Source organism: Mus musculus, chromosome 8 (genome assembly GCF_000001635.26).
Source record: "Mus musculus strain C57BL/6J chromosome 8, GRCm38.p6 C57BL/6J".
In the NCBI taxonomy this organism is placed as follows: domain Eukaryota; kingdom Metazoa; phylum Chordata; class Mammalia; order Rodentia; family Muridae; genus Mus; species Mus musculus.
In genome coordinates, this window is record NC_000074.6 from 22,208,848 (window position 1) to 22,226,793 (window position 17,946).

The following is a 17,946-nucleotide window of genomic DNA, read 5'->3' on the forward strand; positions in this document are numbered from 1 at the left end:
ATAGATTATAATAGTAATAGAAACAAAAGCAAGGAATCTTTTGTTTGTGCTTTGTAGCCAGTTCTTTTCAGGCACTGTGATATTTACATTTATTTTATTGAACACAACTGATAAAGGATGTATTCTGTGTACACTCAGAATTTTAGTATTTTTGAAAATATACAACAGGGATTTCTCATACTGATTTTACTTACACAAGTAAAATAAATCTATGAATAGTTTGTGTAGTCCGTGCAAAAATCCAAGATTGCACCCTGTGTCTTTGTTCTAGTTTTGAAAACTAGGTTGGTGTGTGATTTAAATGTTAGCATTGACTCAGTTTCATGGCTGGTGCCCGGAGCCTCCCACAAAGGGCTTCCTGCATCTGCTGGCCCTTGCTGATAAGAACCCGGTGCCTAAGCCTTTGTTTATCTGAGGAAATTCCTGTGAGGTGTGTGCACGTTCCTTTTGTTCTCAGTGTTAGCTTAGTGAGCTGCCCATAAGGATCTTACATGACTATTCTTACACTATTCTTTGAGTAAAAGAAAAAAAAAAATTTGCAGGCGGGGGTACTTTCCTGCAGATTGGCATAGCTGATCAGAGCCACAGCTGTGTGTCAGAGCAGTGTGTGGACTGAGTTTTCATTTAATGACAAGTTCTTAATTGGTATTCAAAAAAACATAGGTATCTGTGCTCATCTAAGTGAGAGTTGAGAAATTCTGCAGTTATTTTCAATAACCTGAAATAATTTATTAGAAGCGTATCTGAATCAGTTTGAGGAAGCCCTTGGAGTAGACACTTGCTATAGTGGTTTTGTTTCATCTGTTCAGGTGGCATTCTCATGCTTTTTGTGCAGTAGCCACTGCGTGCAAAACTGTGAGTGTCATGGTTCAGAGGCTAAGGCTCTGTCAAGTCATACCTGCTTTTCAACCAAAATAATTATGTCAAAACAAAACAAAACAAAAATTTCTGCAGCAGAGTATTGTCATTTTCAACTTGGAAAGCTTTATACAGTGTTTTGTTTGTTTGTTTTGTTTTGTTTTGTTTTTTAATCTCCTAGCAGGGAAAAAAACAAAAACAACAAACAAACAAAAAAACAGTGATTTTTTAACTCAATGTTTCTGTGCCTTTGTGTGTGTGTTAGCAATGGCACAACCCAGGGCCTCACAGATGCCAGGAAAGCATTCTATCACTGAACCACACCCCAGGTCCAGATTTTCTTATGTATCTAGGAACAGTAAATAATAATCTATGAAAAATTTGGTAGTAGTTTGAGGAAGTTCACAGTTTCTTAGCGTAGATTTTTAAAATGAGGCAGATGTGTTGCTTATATAATTAATAATAAATTGATATTTGTAAGAAAAATTTCTGTTTGCATCATCGCCTTAAAACATCTTAATTCCTTAAAATGATTGCATCGCAAACCCCGTTTCTCATTTCAGGCCTTTGAAGACCTGAGCAAGCTGATGATTAAGGTATGTGTCCCATACCCACTCACACTCAGTCGTGATGATCGCGGATGTATATTTTCTTAGAAGGTTCTTCGTCTTTTCTCTGTCCAGGCTAAGGAAATGGTGGAGTTATCCAAATCAATCGCTAATAAGATTAAAGAGAAGCAAGGCGATGTCACAGAGGATGAGGTGAGGGGGCTTGTCTTATCTTTGCAGGGTTAAACATCAGATGGAGCGCAGTGCTGTCCTTGAGGTTGACCAGTTCTCTCCCCCTCCCACCGAGCCATGTCTGTGACTTCTCACAGTTTACTGCCTTCTAATTATTATTATTACATTTATTTATTTATTCATTCATTCATTCATTCATTCATTCATCCATCCATTCATTCATTTGGGCAAGCTGTGTCACAGCACTCATGTAGTCAGTCAGAGGACAACTTGCAAGAATTGGTTCTCCCCATTCCACCACGGAGGTCCTGGGCACTGAGTTCAGGTGGTCAGGTTTGGTGGGGAGCACAGCTGCCCATTGAGTCACCTCAGTGGCTCTGCTTCGTTAGTGTAGTGTTCTTAGCACTTGCAGGTGAAAATGCTAAGGTGAAACAGGTCATCCTCTTGTTTTGCTAGTTCTACAAGGACTCAAGAGTATTTCAGTGTAGAAAATAAAGCTATTGAAATGTCTAAAGAGTAACTGTTTCATACCAATGTTTTTGATGCCTGCTTTCTTTTTTTTTTAAGATTTATTTATTTATTATATGTAAGTACACTGTAGCTGTCTTCAGACACCCCAGAAGAGGGCGCCAGATCTCATTACGGATGGTTGTGAACCACCATGTGGTTGCTGGGAATTGAACTCAGGATCTCTGGAAGAGCAGTCAGTGCTCTTAACCACTGAGCCATCTCTCCAGCCCCCTGCTTTCTTAAGTTTGTCCACAATCTGGTCATATCCATTTCTCCTTTGTAAGTTTTTAGTTTTAGCATTTGGTTAGCATTAAAAATAGCATAATTGTTACCTCATTTCCTCTCACATAAAACTTTGAAAGTAAACGGTATGGTAGATTGGGATAGAAGGAAGGAGAAATAACTAGATTTGTTCAAGGGACAACTAGGAAGTTCACTGCCTGGTTGTTCACAGCATGGAAGCACAGGAGAAGACATGGTTATATAGAGAAATAACTGAGCCACATTGAGTTTATGATGAGGAATGTTGTGAGGAGAGACTAATCTTACAGTCTACTGGTACACTCCTCCCCTCTCTTGTAGACCATCAGGTTTAAGTCGTACCTGCTGAGTATGGGAATAGCCAACCCAGTCACCAGAGAAACCTATGGCTCCGGCACACAGTACCACATGCAGCTGGCCAAACAGCTGGCTGGAATATTGCAGGCACCTTTGGAGGTAGGTAAAGCCAAACCCCAGCATACGTTCAAAACTGTGCTGAGTTCTTTTCATGTCATCAGAAATCTCAAGAGCCTGTTTTGTTCATTAAACATTAAACATTAAATGGCAATAGTTTTTTTTTCTTCCAGAAATATTAAATTAGATTACTATACCTATTAATTAGCTTTTGACCATAATCTTCAAAATAGCTTTCAATTTCCATTTCAGATGTTTATACGTTTTGAAAGTTTGTTTGATGAGAAGTTTTTCCTATTTTCAAAAGCTCCTTTTCTGTCTAAATAAGTGTCTCTCTAGACTATCTTGTTTGGCCCAAGCTGGCCTTGAACTCACCATCCTCCTATCTCTGACTCTCTAAGGGCTGGGACTATAAACATGAACTACCACATCCGGCCGTATCCATAGCCCTGGCTGTCCTGGCACTGATTCTGTAGACCAGACTGGCCTTGAGAGATCTGCCCACCCCTGCCTCCTCAGAGCTGAGGTTAAAGGCTTGCTCCATCGTGCTTGGCTCCATGTCTAGTCTTTATAATGGACTGCTGGTAGCTGTGTAGTGTACTTTGTTAAGGAGGTGTTTTAGATATATGCCAAAATAAGTCATATAGCAAATCCCTATGTGCCCGTCATCTGGTTTCATCAGGAAATCACCCTCTGCTTTGAATTACTTTAAAGCAGATTTCAGGTCATCCTATATGTAACTATTCTAACGCCTATAGTAATGGAGGACTCCTGTAAACTAATTTTTTAAAAGATTTATTTATTTATTTTTGGTTTTTCGAGATAGGGTTTCTCTGTATAGCCCTGGCTGTCCTGGAACTCACTTTGTAGACCAGGCTGGCCTCAAACTCAGAAATCCGCCTGCCTCTGCCTCCCAAGTGCTGGGATTAAAGGTGTGCGCCACCACCGCCCAGCTTGTACATTTCTATCAGTAGGTATGTACTATCTGTCTATTTTATATGTATACACACATGTAAATATATAGTGAGATATACATAGGTATGTAGGTATGTAGGTAGGTAGGTAGATAGATAAATAGATAGATAGCACCCATTGACGGTCCTTACTAAATATGTTGTTCATTAGGGCTTGTAAAATCTTGGTATCCCTTAATTCTTTACTTTCTTCCTTTACTAAGTAAAATGAATTAAAACATTAAATTTTGTTAGCATTCAATGACCCTTCCTCTGTGAGGCTTCAAGCCACCAGGCCACGTGGCCCCCAGTACCTCCTGCTCTCTTCTGGGCTCTCATACTGAACAATCATGGAGGTTCTCCAGGCCTGCCATAGCCTCTGTGTGCTTGCCCGGGATGGGGTGGCTCCAGGCTTATCTACCCGCGTCTGCTCACCGGCTGGTGTCACAAGGCTGAGAATGTGGCAGAGGCTAGCCCCTTCTCCGCCTCATGTGGCTCTGTCTCATCCCACTGTTCCTGAGTTAGCCAGCGCCATGCTTATTGAAGCTTACCCAATAGTGACACATGTTGCCAGTGTTACTCTGGCCTCCTGGGTGCTTCCAGTGCTCATCAGTGTGGCTGTGGCAGCGACACTCGTGGCCCCTAAATTCTCAGATCTTTCTTCATCTGAATCACGTATCTGCAATCAGAAAGACTAAGTATGCCTTTTGAAACACAGTATAGTTCTCTTCATTTAAATGATATTAAAGTCCACATATAGAATTTGAAACACTACAAAGTACGACAATAGGCTCTCTGGTGTATAAAAAGAGCTTTGTAAAGGAAAGCAGTGTTCTGATTTGTGGTTGCACTTAGATTATGATCTCTGTTAAGAAGTGCTAAACGCTTGTTGTTCTCTCCTATTTAAACAGGAGCGTGGGGGAATAATGTCCCTCACAGAGGTGTACTGTCTAGTGAACCGGGCCCGAGGAATGGAGGTAAGAAGGGCATTTTTTTTTTTTTTATTAGGTATTTAGCTCATTTACATTTCCAATGCTATACCAAAAGTCCCCCTTACCCACCCACCCCCATTCCCCTACCCACCCACTCCCCCCCTTTGGCCCTGGCGTTCCCCTGTACCGGGGCACACAAAGTCTGCGTGTCCAATGGGCCTCTCTTTCCAGTGATGGCCGACTAGGCCATCTTTTGATACATATGCAGCTAGAGTCAAGAGCTCAGGGGTACTGGTTAGTTCATAATGTTGTTCCACCTATAGGGTTGAAGATCCCTTTAGCTCCTTGGGTACTTTCTCTAGCTCCTCCATTGGGAGCCCTGTGATCCATCCATTAGCTGACTGTGAGCATCCACTTCTGTGTTTGCTAGGCCCCGGCATAGTCTCACAAGAGACAGCTACATCTGGGTCCTTTCAGTAAAATCTTGCTAGTGTATGCAATGGTGTCAGCATTTGGAAGCTGATTATGGGGTGGATCCCTGGATATGGCAGTCTCTACATGGTCCATCCTTTCATCTCAGCTCCATACTTTGTTTCTGTAACTCCTTCCATGGGTGTTTTGTTCCCACTTCTAAGGAGGGGCATAGTGTCCACACTTCAGTCTTCATTTTTCTTGAGTTTCATGTGTTTAGGAAATTGTATCTTATATCGTGGGTATCCTAGGTTTTGGGCTAGTATCCACTTATCAGTGAGTACATATTGTGTGAGTTCCTTTGTGATTGTGTTACCTCACTCAGGATGATGCTCTCCAGGTCCATCCATTTGGCTAGGAATTTCATAAATTCATTCTTTTTAATAGCTGAGTAGTACTCCATTGTGTAGATGTACCACATTTTCTGTATCCATTCCTCTGTTGAGGGGCATCTGGGTTCTTTCCAGTTTCTGGCTATTATAAATAAGGCTGCTATGAACATAGTGGAGCATGTGTCCTTCTTACCAGTTGGGGCTTCTTCTGGATATATGCCCAGGAGAGGTATAAGAAGGGCGTTTTTACACGATCGTTTACTAAAGCTCCCCTCTCTAGTGAGTGCACATTGAAGAAGGCTGTGACCGTCGAGGCGGTTTTCAGAAGTGGTGAGAGAAAAAAGGTTGACCTGGGGCCCAAGGACTAGATTCTGTCCCTGGTTTTGCCAGTGACCGCTGAGCAGCCTTGCGTGGTGCACTTCACCATCTCGGACCTCAGGTCTGCTGCCTGGAAGTGAGAGATGCCCGTCAGCTTACGCTCCGTGTTTGCACTGGAACGAGTGGAAGCCGTTCTCTCGGGGCTTACCTCTGACAAAGCCGCCTCACTCCCTGGGCTGTGAGTCAGCTAGAGCTGTCCTTTAGATCCCTTAGCCAGTCCCTTAGTCTTAGGTGCGTTGGCCTCAGACTCTTTCCTGGTCTCGTGATGCCCCGCAGTCCAGTGCAGACTTGTGTTGGCAGTCACTTCATATGACTCATGGGTGTCCTTCCAACCCTCTCCCAGGCAGCTGTCCTCACGTCACCAGACACACGGTTGTCCATCGGCACATACCGCCTGTTTCTTCACTTACCCTCAGTGACTCAGTGACACAGCTACTTTTACTGTCCTCACCTTGAAGATAATTGGAGGATGAGGAAATTAAGGTGTAAATAATTTGATTGAGGTCACCTGGAGACAGCAGTTTGGCCAGTTTTGTACTTAGACTTGGCTGGCTCTGGAGCCATCCCATGTGACTCAACCCTAGGTGTCTCCCACAGTGATGATTTATTAAGACTACGCTATCTAGAACAAAAGCCACTGGTGGCTCCATGTTACGTTGTGATTTACAATACAAGGGTAAAGTAAATGAAGGGCAGCAGCCATGTCAGACAGCATCGTTGTTGTGTTTACTACAGAACTGGGGTGTGAGCCCGGAGCCTTCCCACACTAGGCTAGGGATCCACTGCTCAGCTGCATCCCCAGCCCCTTTTTGTTTGATTTTTATGTGGGTCCTAGAAACTGTGAAGCCATGCTTGTGGCCCGCACTGCATTTGTGTTGGGCAGTCCAGTGGAGTCTTTGGCTTCTTTGTTTATCCTTTTTTGCCTTATGATTGAGTTACCTGCAGTACCGGGTGAACAACACTTTTTTTTTTCACTTTATGAAAAGTGTTTTAATTTTTATTATTAAAAAAATAACTTGAAAATAAAACATAACATACCGAAATTAACCAGACCCAGAGTCTGTACACCTCCGAGAGCTCCTTTGTAGCTAGAATCAGCACTCAAGATAAAAGCTATGAGGCTTCATGTTAACTGTTACACTTTCAGTAGCAAGGATAGTTTATATTCTTATCCACCATCAAAACCAAAACATCCCACGGCAAAATTATAACTAGAAAAATGATTGCTTTTTATAACCTGTGTCCATCATCCGCCTTGATTCTTCTTTGCTCCTTGGATTAGCCTTTCTCGTTCTTTTTCCTCCTGTTATATGGTACCCACATACACATTTCTACACACACAGACACACACTCACACAAATGACTAGCTCCCACATATGAGAGAACATGTAGGATTTTTTCAAGGAATATGACTTCAATTAATATTTACACATTCTAAGTCCATCTATTTTCAGCAAACCTATTACTTTATTTTTCTTTAGAGCTGAATAATATTCCATTTTAGTTGTAATTTAAGTGCACACACATACACACACACACACACACACACACACACACACACACACCACGTTTCATTACCCACTGGTCTGCTGATGGACAAGTAGGTTGAGTCCAGGTCTTTGCCATAGAGAATAAAGCAGCAGTAGCCCATGGGATACGAGTGTCTCATGGACGGATGCAGACCCCCGGGCATATGCTCAGGGGTGAGATGACTGCACATACGTCATTGACTTTTTATCTGTTCTAGCGATTATTATAGTTCTATAGGACCACTCTGTTGACTCTCCGTGTAAACAGATTTCTTTTCCTCAATAGTTGCTCTCGCCAGAAGATTTGGTAAATGCGTGCAAGATGCTGGAAGCGCTAAAATTGCCTATCAGGTAAAGAAATCTGCACGGGAAGTTTGCCAACTGTAACCATGGTTCTCCACAGAGCAGACCTGAGAGCCTACCTAAGCTTACCACTGTGCGTGTGGCAAGCAAAACCAGGGCCTCCTGAGGTTACGCCGTCTGTAGCCTGAGCTCACCTGGTACGGCAGTGTCTGCCGTCCTCTTGCCCTCATCCTATTGGGATGGGTGAGTCCTGGGATAGATCATATTCATACTCATGTGATCTTGAAGAGGAAACTCAGGAACCTTTCAGCGGTGTGCACGGCCAGTTCTGAATTGCATGTTCCTTCTCCTCAGGCTAATATCACCCCAAACCAGAGAAACCTTATGTAGATTGTAGCTCAGTGTTTTATTGTCTGCTAATTCTAATTCTGGAATTCTTGAATTCCATCATGGTTACACATGCTCATTATGGCTTAAACATTGTATTATTGTCCTCAGGCTCGGGCATAAAATGAAGTAGAACACGGTTTGCCTCTCCTTTGTGGTTGAGCATCCTAGAGGCTCCCACACTCAGTTCTCCCTTCTGTGTTTTCCAGGCTTCGGGTTTTTGACAGTGGTGTCATGGTAATTGAGCTTCAAACTCACAAGGAAGAGGAAATGGTGGCCTCGGCCCTGGAGACGGTATGTGAATCCCGTTTCCTTCCGTCCTTGGAGCTTGTCACAAAGATCTAAATGCATAGCAACTCGGGAAGCAGGATTTACTGTTGAGTTTATCTTTGCTAAAAAGTCGTTCACAGGTTTAACGGTTTGTGATCGATAGTGATGTGTTCATTTAATCGGCATCCATAAAGTTTTTGAAGTTTTTGTCTCTCTAACCTTTATTATTATTATTATTATTATTATTATTATTAAGATAGATTCTTCTCTCATACAATACATCCCCACCACAGTTTCCCCTCCTTCCTCTCCTCCCAGCTCTCCCCACTCTCCTCCTCACCAGATCCACTCGCCCTGTTTCTAAGACACAACTGCCAAAGGTGCTTGCTTTCTTGCTGAAGCTCAGCACTGGGAACAGGCTCTCAGGTCACTTTCTTTCCTGTTCCTGATTATAACTCTGTGTGCTCCCCCTTCCAAAGCGCGTGATGCACAGAGTTTGCTGTGTTCGCATTCTAGGTTTTCATAAAGGGCCTCCTTCATCATGAACAGCTTCGCGGCGTTATGTAGCCTCGGCTCTACTTGTTCTGAGTCCATCAACTTCTACACAATCGATCACCTTAAATTTAGCCCTATGGGACTAGAGAGATGGCTCAGTGGTTAAGAACACTTGCTCTCTCAGAGGGCCTAGATCAGTTCCCAGAACCCTCATGGTACTTCACAACCATCCATACCCCCAGTTCTAGGAGATCTGACCCCCTATTTTGGTCTCTAAAGGCACCAGGCACAAGTGTGGTGTGCCTCCAGGCAGGCAAAAAACTGATACACATTAAAGCCAATCTAGAAGTAAAGAGGTTTAGTTTTGTAGTGGGTACTTGGGTTTTAGGAGGAAATGGAGTAAAACGTTTGCTGCATGTGCTGACTGTGTGTCCCTCTGTGTACTAAGGTAATCGTGCTCCCTTGCTTTGCTTTCTTGTTTGTTCATTTTGGGTTTGCTTTGTTTTGTTTTCCACTGCGAATTGCCACTAGGTTTCAGAAAGGGGGTCCTTAACATCCGAAGAGTTTGCCAAGCTTGTGGGAATGTCTGTCCTTCTGGCTAAAGAAAGGTAAGGAAGCCCTTGCCCCTCGCCGTGGTGTGTGATGTAGCCCCTCGCCATGGTGTGTGATATGTTTCTGAGTGAGCAGATCACTGTGGGCTTTTTCTTTTTGTTCTCAGGCTGCTCCTTGCAGAGAAGATGGGCCACCTTTGCCGAGACGACTCCGTGGAAGGCTTGCGGTTTTATCCAAATTTATTTATGACACAGAACTAAGAATTTTGTACCTGAAATGCTTTATGTCAATAAGCTTGCATTTTGCCAAGGTCTCACGACACTGAGCTAAGAGATAAACCCAAATAAACCAAGAATGTGTTAGAACTTCTCAGTATAATATAAAACTCTTCATCTCTCCCAAAATATGGTCTCAGAAACTTACTTAGGGTATATACAGGAAAATACAGAAAAATGAATATGAATATGCATGTAAAGTCATGCTATACTGTGTAGAACTCCTGGGATATAACTTGAAACATGGTGGATATTAATTTGATCCTGAGTTCAGGTCCTTGGAGGAAGAAGATGTGAAGTTGCATGTTTGGATAGATCAGGTAATCATTTTGCCATGACTAAACCTCATCAAATTGTAAATGTTTTCCTCCACATCTAATGTGCCCATCCTTGGAGGCACACATGAAGGAAGCAACAGCTACACTGTAGTTTAAGAATCAACAGCACTGAAATCAAACTGCAGAAAGCCGTACCAGGCTCTTCCTTGGGGGCGTTGGAAGCAGACTTAGGCATGCCTCTACCAGATCAAATAAAATACCCTTGGAAAAGGAGAGGGCTAGGTCCAGCTTACGTGGAGAGCACTCGATTGTGATGCAGAGGCCTTGGGCTTCAGACCTACCACCCACACACCGGGGAAGGAGGGAGCAAGGACCTGTTATGCATTTACACCTCAGGTCCTGTTTAGTTTCTAAGTGATAGTTTCATGAGTGGCATTCTTTAAAGCCTGCAGCAGTATCATTTTGTTTAAGAAATGTGGATTTTGAAATGGAATTAAAGAGCTGTATAGACACACCCCGAGTTGTAATCACAGGTCGGGCAGTCGGAAAGGTCTGGTTCTGGAAGGGCATGAAGGGCGTAGGACCTTAGGAACTCTTCTGCATGGAAGCTAAGGGTGTGAAATAGGAAACAGAAAGGCTAACAGATCTCCTTTCTCGTCTCCCAAGAAGTCTCAGCCTCAACCAGACGCATATTCCTATCATAGGCCAGCATGTTTCTTTCTTCTACACCCTACATGTTAACGGTCGTGTAGAGAAAGCACCTGACGATAAGTATTGCTGACAATAGAACCTGGCTAGTACCACCTCCAGATTGCTGGAGCTTTCAGTAGGTTGCCTGACTTCATATGTATAGCATGGTGACGTTACCTCAAACTCAGGGAGCCCATAGGCCAGAAGGTGCTTTTCGGAGGCTGAGCTGAGGTGGAAGGGTGGTGATAGCGTGGCCTTGGAGCCACAGGGAGGGATGCGCAGGCACACTATCTGGGAGTTTGAGGACACTGTCTGGATGAGGTGGAGGCTACTGCAGATGCCCTGTGGAGAAGTGCCAGTGTCCTCAGCTGCAAGCCAGGGAGCCCTACCCTGACACTTTCCTGGACAGTGATGGCCTTTGCCTCTGTCCTCCAGTATCTCGAGCCCGCTGTGGCCAAGGCCTTTTGTGTGGGTTTTCCAGTCTGTCACTGGTTGTGGTGACCTTAGGTCTTCCCTAATCACCTCATTGTTTATCTCAGGGTTACTTGAGGGTTAATTCAGTGTTGGCTACCCAAATCTTCTAAGGATTGGGTAGACCAGTGTCAGTTTATTAGTGTGTCTCGGCTCTCTGTGGGATACACGTAGTCTATCACATGGCCCTGCTGCACACACACACACACACACACACACACACACACACACGCAAGCACGCACATTCCTCTTGTCAAACTAAGGATCTTAAAATCCACAGGTCACTGATAATCTGTTTTAGCACTTGGATTGGTTGTAAGGTTTTTGGGTTGTAGAGTCCAATGGATCTAGCTTGTGGCTTCACCACCACAAACATACTGCATCTGTTTATTCAGTGTGACAGCAGATTAACAAAAAAAGAGTCTGATGAAGTGGCATAAACATACTTTGGAAAAGTCACATGGATTTAAGAAAGAAAGAAAGAAAGAAAGAACATTGTTTGGGTTTGTTGCTGTTGTTGGTTTGCCCTTCTGGCGCTTCTTTTCTTGCCCAGTGTGCCGCTGGGTCCTTTGGTACTGGCTGTGCTTAAATACAAACCAATCAAGCCCCGGGCGGACAAATGCCCTGCTCTTGGTGCTCATCACTGTAATTTTTTTCCTGACTTTGCTCTCAGGAGCGTGAGTATGTAAATATCTGATAATGAATAGTTTAGTCACTGTCAAGAAAATTAATTTACATTGTATAACTGAAGACTCTTTTCAGGGTTAGGTGATTTGCATTGATGTATATATAGTAAAATTGCTGTAAAATTTTAAACCGATTTTCTTAACTTGATGTTCTTTTTAAACTTTCTGTAAGATACATGCAAATGATAAACGTTCAGTCACACTAAGCCAATGTGGGAATTTTTCTGTTTTATAATTAAGCATTGCTTATTGGTTGTCTTTGAGATTTTTATAATCTAGTTATCTTTAAAAATGGGAAACAAGTTACAAGCATTTTCATAACTCTTGATTCAGACCTCACTGTGGACCAAGTGTGTGTGTGTGTGTGTGTGTGTGTGTGTGTGTGTGTGTGTGTGCACTCATGCGGATGTGTTACCTCATGTTCCCGGTTACTAGACTAAGCTGACCAGGATGTGTGCTCAGCGTTTTCAGAGGCAAATACTTAAAATGGTTATCTTTTGCGCAACGATCCCTGCATCTTTATTTTGGTACAGTGGAGTCACAGCTTGTTAGGTGACTAGGTTTTGAAAACTTTGCCTAAAGTCAAAATCAAGCACGCTCAGAAGGACTCAACAGGTCTCTCTTAAATTGCCAATAGATTTGCTTCTATGGTCTGGCAGTGTGACTCCTGGGAAATGACATGTAGGTATGAATTTAAATTTATCATGCATACAGTAAATGCAGCATATGATGATGTGCATGCCAACAGTGGACTCTTAGCAGCACTTACACTGTTTAGATGTGTACAGTGCTCTTTTGGCCAATAGCTGTAGCTGGACTTAGGCAAATCTGTTGTCAGTCCTTTATGATAGACGCAGAGGGCAAGCTTAACAAAGGCAGGTTTTCCCCGACTTGTTCATGGGTATTCCCCAGAGTCAGGACAAGGTTTGCCACACAGTAAGCATTCAACAAATATTTACTGAATAAATGATCTTGATATATATAATGTGTTTGTGTGTGTGTGTGTGTGTATGTGTGTGTGTGTGTGTGCTGGCACATACATTTAATGATAACGTGCTGCACTTTATCTTTAATTCTCATTCCATTTAGCTAAAAAGACTTTATTTTTTACAATTCATTTTATAATTTTACATAAGAAACTCCGAGAAGATGGCCTCATTAGCAAAACAGCCACAGAAGCAACTTACACTAAAGGTAGAGATTGCAGGTGTGTACTGTCACGCCTGGTTTAAGGAACCTCATTTTATTTTGTAATTTTTTCCTTATTAGTTCTGTGAGAATTTCATATAGTATGTTTCAATCATAATCTCACCTTCTCCTTTTCCTCCCAGATCCAACCCCCTCTTTTCCTGCTCTCTCTCTCTCTCTCTCTCTCTCTCTCTCTCTCTCTCTCTCTCCTTAAAACCCATCAAATATAGTTTCTGTGCCTCATATACTCCTAGATGTATAGCCCCTTCCTGAAGGATAATTAACCCATCAGGGGCTGTAACCTTAAAGAAAACTGACTCTCCTCCCAGCAGCTATAGATTGCCAGGGGTGGGACCTGATACCCAACTCCCGTCACCATGCTGAGGTCTGGGCTGGCTTGAGCTTGTGCCGATCTTGTACATATAGATCTTGTGCATTCTCAACTGATGTGAATCCATATGTGCAACTGCCCTGCTATATCCAGGCAACATTATTTCCTTATATCCATCCTCTGCCTCTGACTCCTACAGTCTTTTATCCCCGCTTCTGCTATGACCCTATAACCCTGGGAGGAGGGGATATGATGTAGATGTCATGTTTAGGGCTGAGAATCCCAGTCTCTTACTCTCTGCACCATGAACAGTTGTGGGTCTCTGTTAATTGCCGTCTACTTCTGAAAGAAGCATCTCTGATGAGGGCTGAGACGTGCATCTATGGGCATCATGATAAGTCACTAGGAACACTTTAATACTGTGTTCACTTAGTAGAGTAATAGTAGTAAGCTCTCCCCTGGGGCCTATGACCTGTCTAGCTACAGGTTCTTAAGATTGATAACAGTACCAGGGAAGGGTTTGAACTTGTAGAGCAGGCCTTAAATCTACACAGAAGGTGGTTGGTTACTCCCATGACGGTTGAGCCACTACTGGACCAGTGGACATGCCTTGCCAGGGTTCACAGCTCAATGAGATTGGTGATTCCTTTTCTCTGGTCGCATGCATAGAGCATCCCAGTGTTCTGGAAGTAGGAATGAAGAGTCCAAGTGAGTACCAACCTGATGGCCTCCCTGTTCTATGACTCAGGTGTGTGGCATAACAAGTGGAAAGCCTGGTGCTGAGAATGGGTTACCTCTTTTGGAGTTGTTGGCAAGTGAGTTCCCACAGATGCCCAAACATGTCCTGTTGCCAGTGGTTGCTCCCTGGAGCCCACTGCCCGGATGCCAGGCTTTGGAGCTTTGTAGAAGAGCTTGATAATGCCTCACCTCAAAAGGCAGAAGTTGTCTGGTAAGCTGAAGAGGCAGACCTACGCATGAAGACCATCTTGTTTCTGATGTGTGCTTTGATCTGTCCAGACTTCCATTCCTCACTGACATCCGTTCACCCATAATAGCCTAAGTCATATCAAACCTTGCACCATCTAACCTGCAACAGGAAAAGCCTGTTTCCTGGATATATAACTCTATTTTTAAAGCTTGTAAAAGTTGCTGTCTTCCCTATATATTTAATTCTGTTTTATCTTGTTCTTTTAGCTTTGAGGCCACAGGAAAATACTGAGTTTCTTTAAGTTCCAAGATTGCCAGTTGTCGTATCCTAGGCAGCTCGGGTTCCAGAACCCTGGCTAGGGGTGGCGGGGGAATGAGGAAAGGAGACACATGCATGGAGAACATGTACTGTGAAGCACACATGCACAGATAACATGTACCATGAAGCACATGCACAGGTAACATACTGTGAAACACACATGCACAGATAACATGTACCATGAAACACACATGCACAGGTAACATGTACCATGAAACACATGTACAGATAACATGTCCTATGAAGCACACATGCACAGATAACATACCGTGAAACACACATGCACAGATAACATGTACCATGAAGCACACATGCACAGATAACATGTCCTGTGAAGCACACATGTAGAGATAACATGTCCTGTGAAGCACACATGCACAGGTAACATGTCCTGTAAAACACACATGCACAGATAACATGTACCATGAAACACATGCACAGGTAACAGGTACCATGAAACACACATGCACAGATAACATGTACCATGAAGCACACATGCACAGATAACATGTACCATGAAACACACATGCACAGATAACATGTACCATGAAGCTCACATGCACAGATAACATATACTGTGAAACACACATGCACAGGTAACATGTCTTGTGAAGCTAGGATCAGCTGGCTCTGTGACCACTGCCACCATCACAACCCAGAACCTCAGAACGTTTATTAGCACAGTAGGAGGAGTTAGCTACTCTTAGTCTCTAGTCTCATCTCTTAGACATCTGGAGGAGGAAGCTGCAGTGGCTGGTCTTTGCACACACTGATCAGTTACTCATAAGTACTCGTATTCAGGCTCCCGAGGAGAGCTTTGCCATTCCTCTGGAGCCTGACCCATATGGGTAACAGCTTTGCCAAATTATGACAAGACAGTTGGCTTTGGAGTTGTTGACAGGCTGTGCCCATCCGAACACACATTCACTCACAACCTCCAGTCCCTACAGCCAATCATGTGACACCTGCTTTGACTCCTCACTGTCCAACATCACCGAATGCACTCAGGACACTTCTAATTGTTAAAATTCACTAGGTGACTTTCGGGTCAACAGGTCCGTCCTTCCAGGAGGCTTCTCAACCAGCTCAGCCTGTCTGAGATCTGCCTTGCCTTGCTCAAATTCTAAGGCATGAGCCGTACCCACAACATAAGAGGAAAAGTCAGATTGCTCACACGTAAGATCCTGATTTCACAAGCTGTTATTATCAGGTGAAAATTGGGTCATCTATGTTCTCCCTTGTGTCCTGATGTGAAATCGTTATGATTTCCAGATCATTGCTTATTAAAGTAAAGAACATTTGTATACAGGTGGTTATTAAGAGTATACATTTTATAGTTGCACAGGTCACTAGAATATTCGCTGACTCACAAAGAGTTCAGTGAGTAGGGGAACTTGGCCCTGCACATGCTAGGTTAAGTGCGCTTCCACTGAGCTATCTTCCTAGCCAGCATTCAGTGTATGGTGAAAGCCAGTTTGAGTTCAGTCCTGAGGTCCTACCACTGTCCTTCCTCTGATGTTACCTTTATTTCAGAAAAGATTTATATCATGTTTGTCTCATAAAGACAGTAATACAGGGTCTTTGTTGGTGTTTCTATTGCCATGACCAAAAGCAGTGTGGGAAGAAAAGGGCTTATTTCAGTACAGTCCATCACTGAGGTAAATCATAGCAGGAATCTGGAGGCAGGAGCTGATGCAAAGCCACGGAGGGTGCTGCTTACTGGCTTGCTCAGTCTGCTGTTTCATAGTACCCAGACCCATCAGCCTAGGGATAGCCCCACCCACAATGGGCCCATCAATCACTAATTAAGGAAATGAGCTATATAGGCTTGCCTATAGTGTGATTTTTATGGAAGCATTTTTTTTTAATTGAGGTTTCAGATGACTCTAGCTTGTGTTAAGATGACATAAAACTAGCCAGGATAGTCAGTTTCTCATGAACTATAATTTAAAATGATGAGACATTTCAATAAGGCTGATACATTTTTTAAAGGATTTTTTATTACATTTTGTTTTTTTAACATTTCAAATGTTATCCCCTTTCCTGGTTTCCCCTCTGAAAACCCCCACCCCTTTCCCCCTCTCCCTGCTCACCAACCCACCCAATCCCGCTTCCTGGCCCTGGCATTCCCCTACACTGGGGTATAGAACCTTCACAGGACCAAAGGCCTCTCCTCCCATTGATAACCGACTAGACCATCCTCTGCTACATATGCGGCTAGAGCCATGAGTCCCAACCATGTGTTTTCTTTGGTTGGTGGTTTAGTCCCAGAGAACTCTGGAGGGTACTGGTTAGTTCATATTGTTCTTCCTATAGGGTTGCAGACCCCTTCCGCTCCTTGGGTACTTTCTCTAGCTCCTTCATTGGGGACCCCGTGCTCCGTCCAATGGATGGTTGTGAGCATCCACCTCTGTATTTGTCAGGCACTGCAGAGCCTCTCAGGAGACAAGGCTGCTATTTTTAAAATGCATGTAAGATTTAAGTCTCACAACCAAAAAGTGACCTTTTTTTGGTGAGAGTGTCCTTGGGAAGGTTAATACAGAGCAAGGTGCCTTTTGTGTTTCACTGACTCCCCACAAAACTTTAACTGCTATATTCCTTTTATTGCAGAGGAAAGCTGGGATTGGGCAACTCAGGGCTACCTGGAATCACCAAGTGCGACCATAAGACTTTACCCGCTGAACTCTACACAGGCGCTTCCATTGAGATTTTTTTAAATTGCATTTTGTTTTTTGTTTTCAAAACCAATAGTCCCAGGAACTATCTGATGTTCATATGGCAGGCACGAATTTGAAAGGGATCCTACCTTGAGCTGATGAATGACAGAGCAGATCGTATTGACGGCAGTGAGAACTTCCTTGGTCACTTGGTTGATTACTCCCTAGAAAAACTTGACCTTTGATGGCATCTAAGTGACTGCGCTGTCTTTTAAGATCAACTTTCTGCAACTGGCATAATCTCCAAACTTGAGGCGAAATTTACAAGCCAACCATTGGCTCCCCCTCACCAACTTGCTAAGCAAGAGCTCCGCTGCTGCTCTGTATGTAGTGCCTCGCCCACAGTCTGCCTCCAGGAACAGGCTCTCGTTTGTACAGTCCAGGCTGACCAGGTATGTGAAATCCTGTTTCCCCAGTTCCTGAGATTACAGGCACATGCCCCACATCCAGTCTCATGGGTCTGACACATGCACAGTAAATCCACACAACTCGGTCCTAACATGCTTCACTCCTCGAGAGTTTCCTGGTACCTCTTGCTGGGTGCTGGCCATCTAGAGGCTATGCTGATTTCTATTACTAAATTTGTCTGTTAAGTGGTTGTTACACGCAAAAGAAAGCTCACTGCACAGCGCTGGATGGCAAGTGCAGCTGTTAAACCACGTGAAACGTAGCCTCCGGT

At 43.6% G+C, this 17,946-nt stretch overlaps 2 protein-coding genes across 6 annotated transcripts in view; both read left to right on the forward strand.

Moving 5' to 3' along the window:
* The window catches only part of Vps36 (vacuolar protein sorting 36), a 28,121-nt gene extending 16,015 nt beyond the window's left edge, over window positions 1-12,106 (forward strand). The window contains exons 7-14 of one of the 2 annotated variants that reach the window (NM_027338.2): window positions 1,422-1,454; window positions 1,542-1,619; window positions 2,691-2,825; window positions 4,648-4,713; window positions 7,665-7,729; window positions 8,278-8,362; window positions 9,365-9,441; window positions 9,552-12,106. In NM_027338.2, coding sequence (NP_081614.1) covers window positions 1,422-1,454; window positions 1,542-1,619; window positions 2,691-2,825; window positions 4,648-4,713; window positions 7,665-7,729; window positions 8,278-8,362; window positions 9,365-9,441; window positions 9,552-9,645 — 633 coding nt within the window. In that variant the 3' untranslated portion in view covers window positions 9,646-12,106. The remainder of the gene's footprint in view (window positions 1-1,421; window positions 1,455-1,541; window positions 1,620-2,690; window positions 2,826-4,647; window positions 4,714-7,664; window positions 7,730-8,277; window positions 8,363-9,364; window positions 9,442-9,551) is intronic. The other variant, NM_001368379.1, reaches the window with a different exon arrangement.
* Window positions 12,091-17,946, forward strand: part of Thsd1 (thrombospondin, type I, domain 1) — a 42,020-nt gene continuing 36,164 nt past the window's right edge. For 3 of the 4 annotated variants that reach the window (XM_006509174.4, XM_030243688.1, XM_030243689.1), the window contains exon 1: window positions 12,091-17,659. The gene's annotated coding sequence lies outside the window, so the exon portion shown is untranslated. The remainder of the gene's footprint in view (window positions 17,660-17,946) is intronic. The other variant, XM_030243687.1, reaches the window with a different exon arrangement.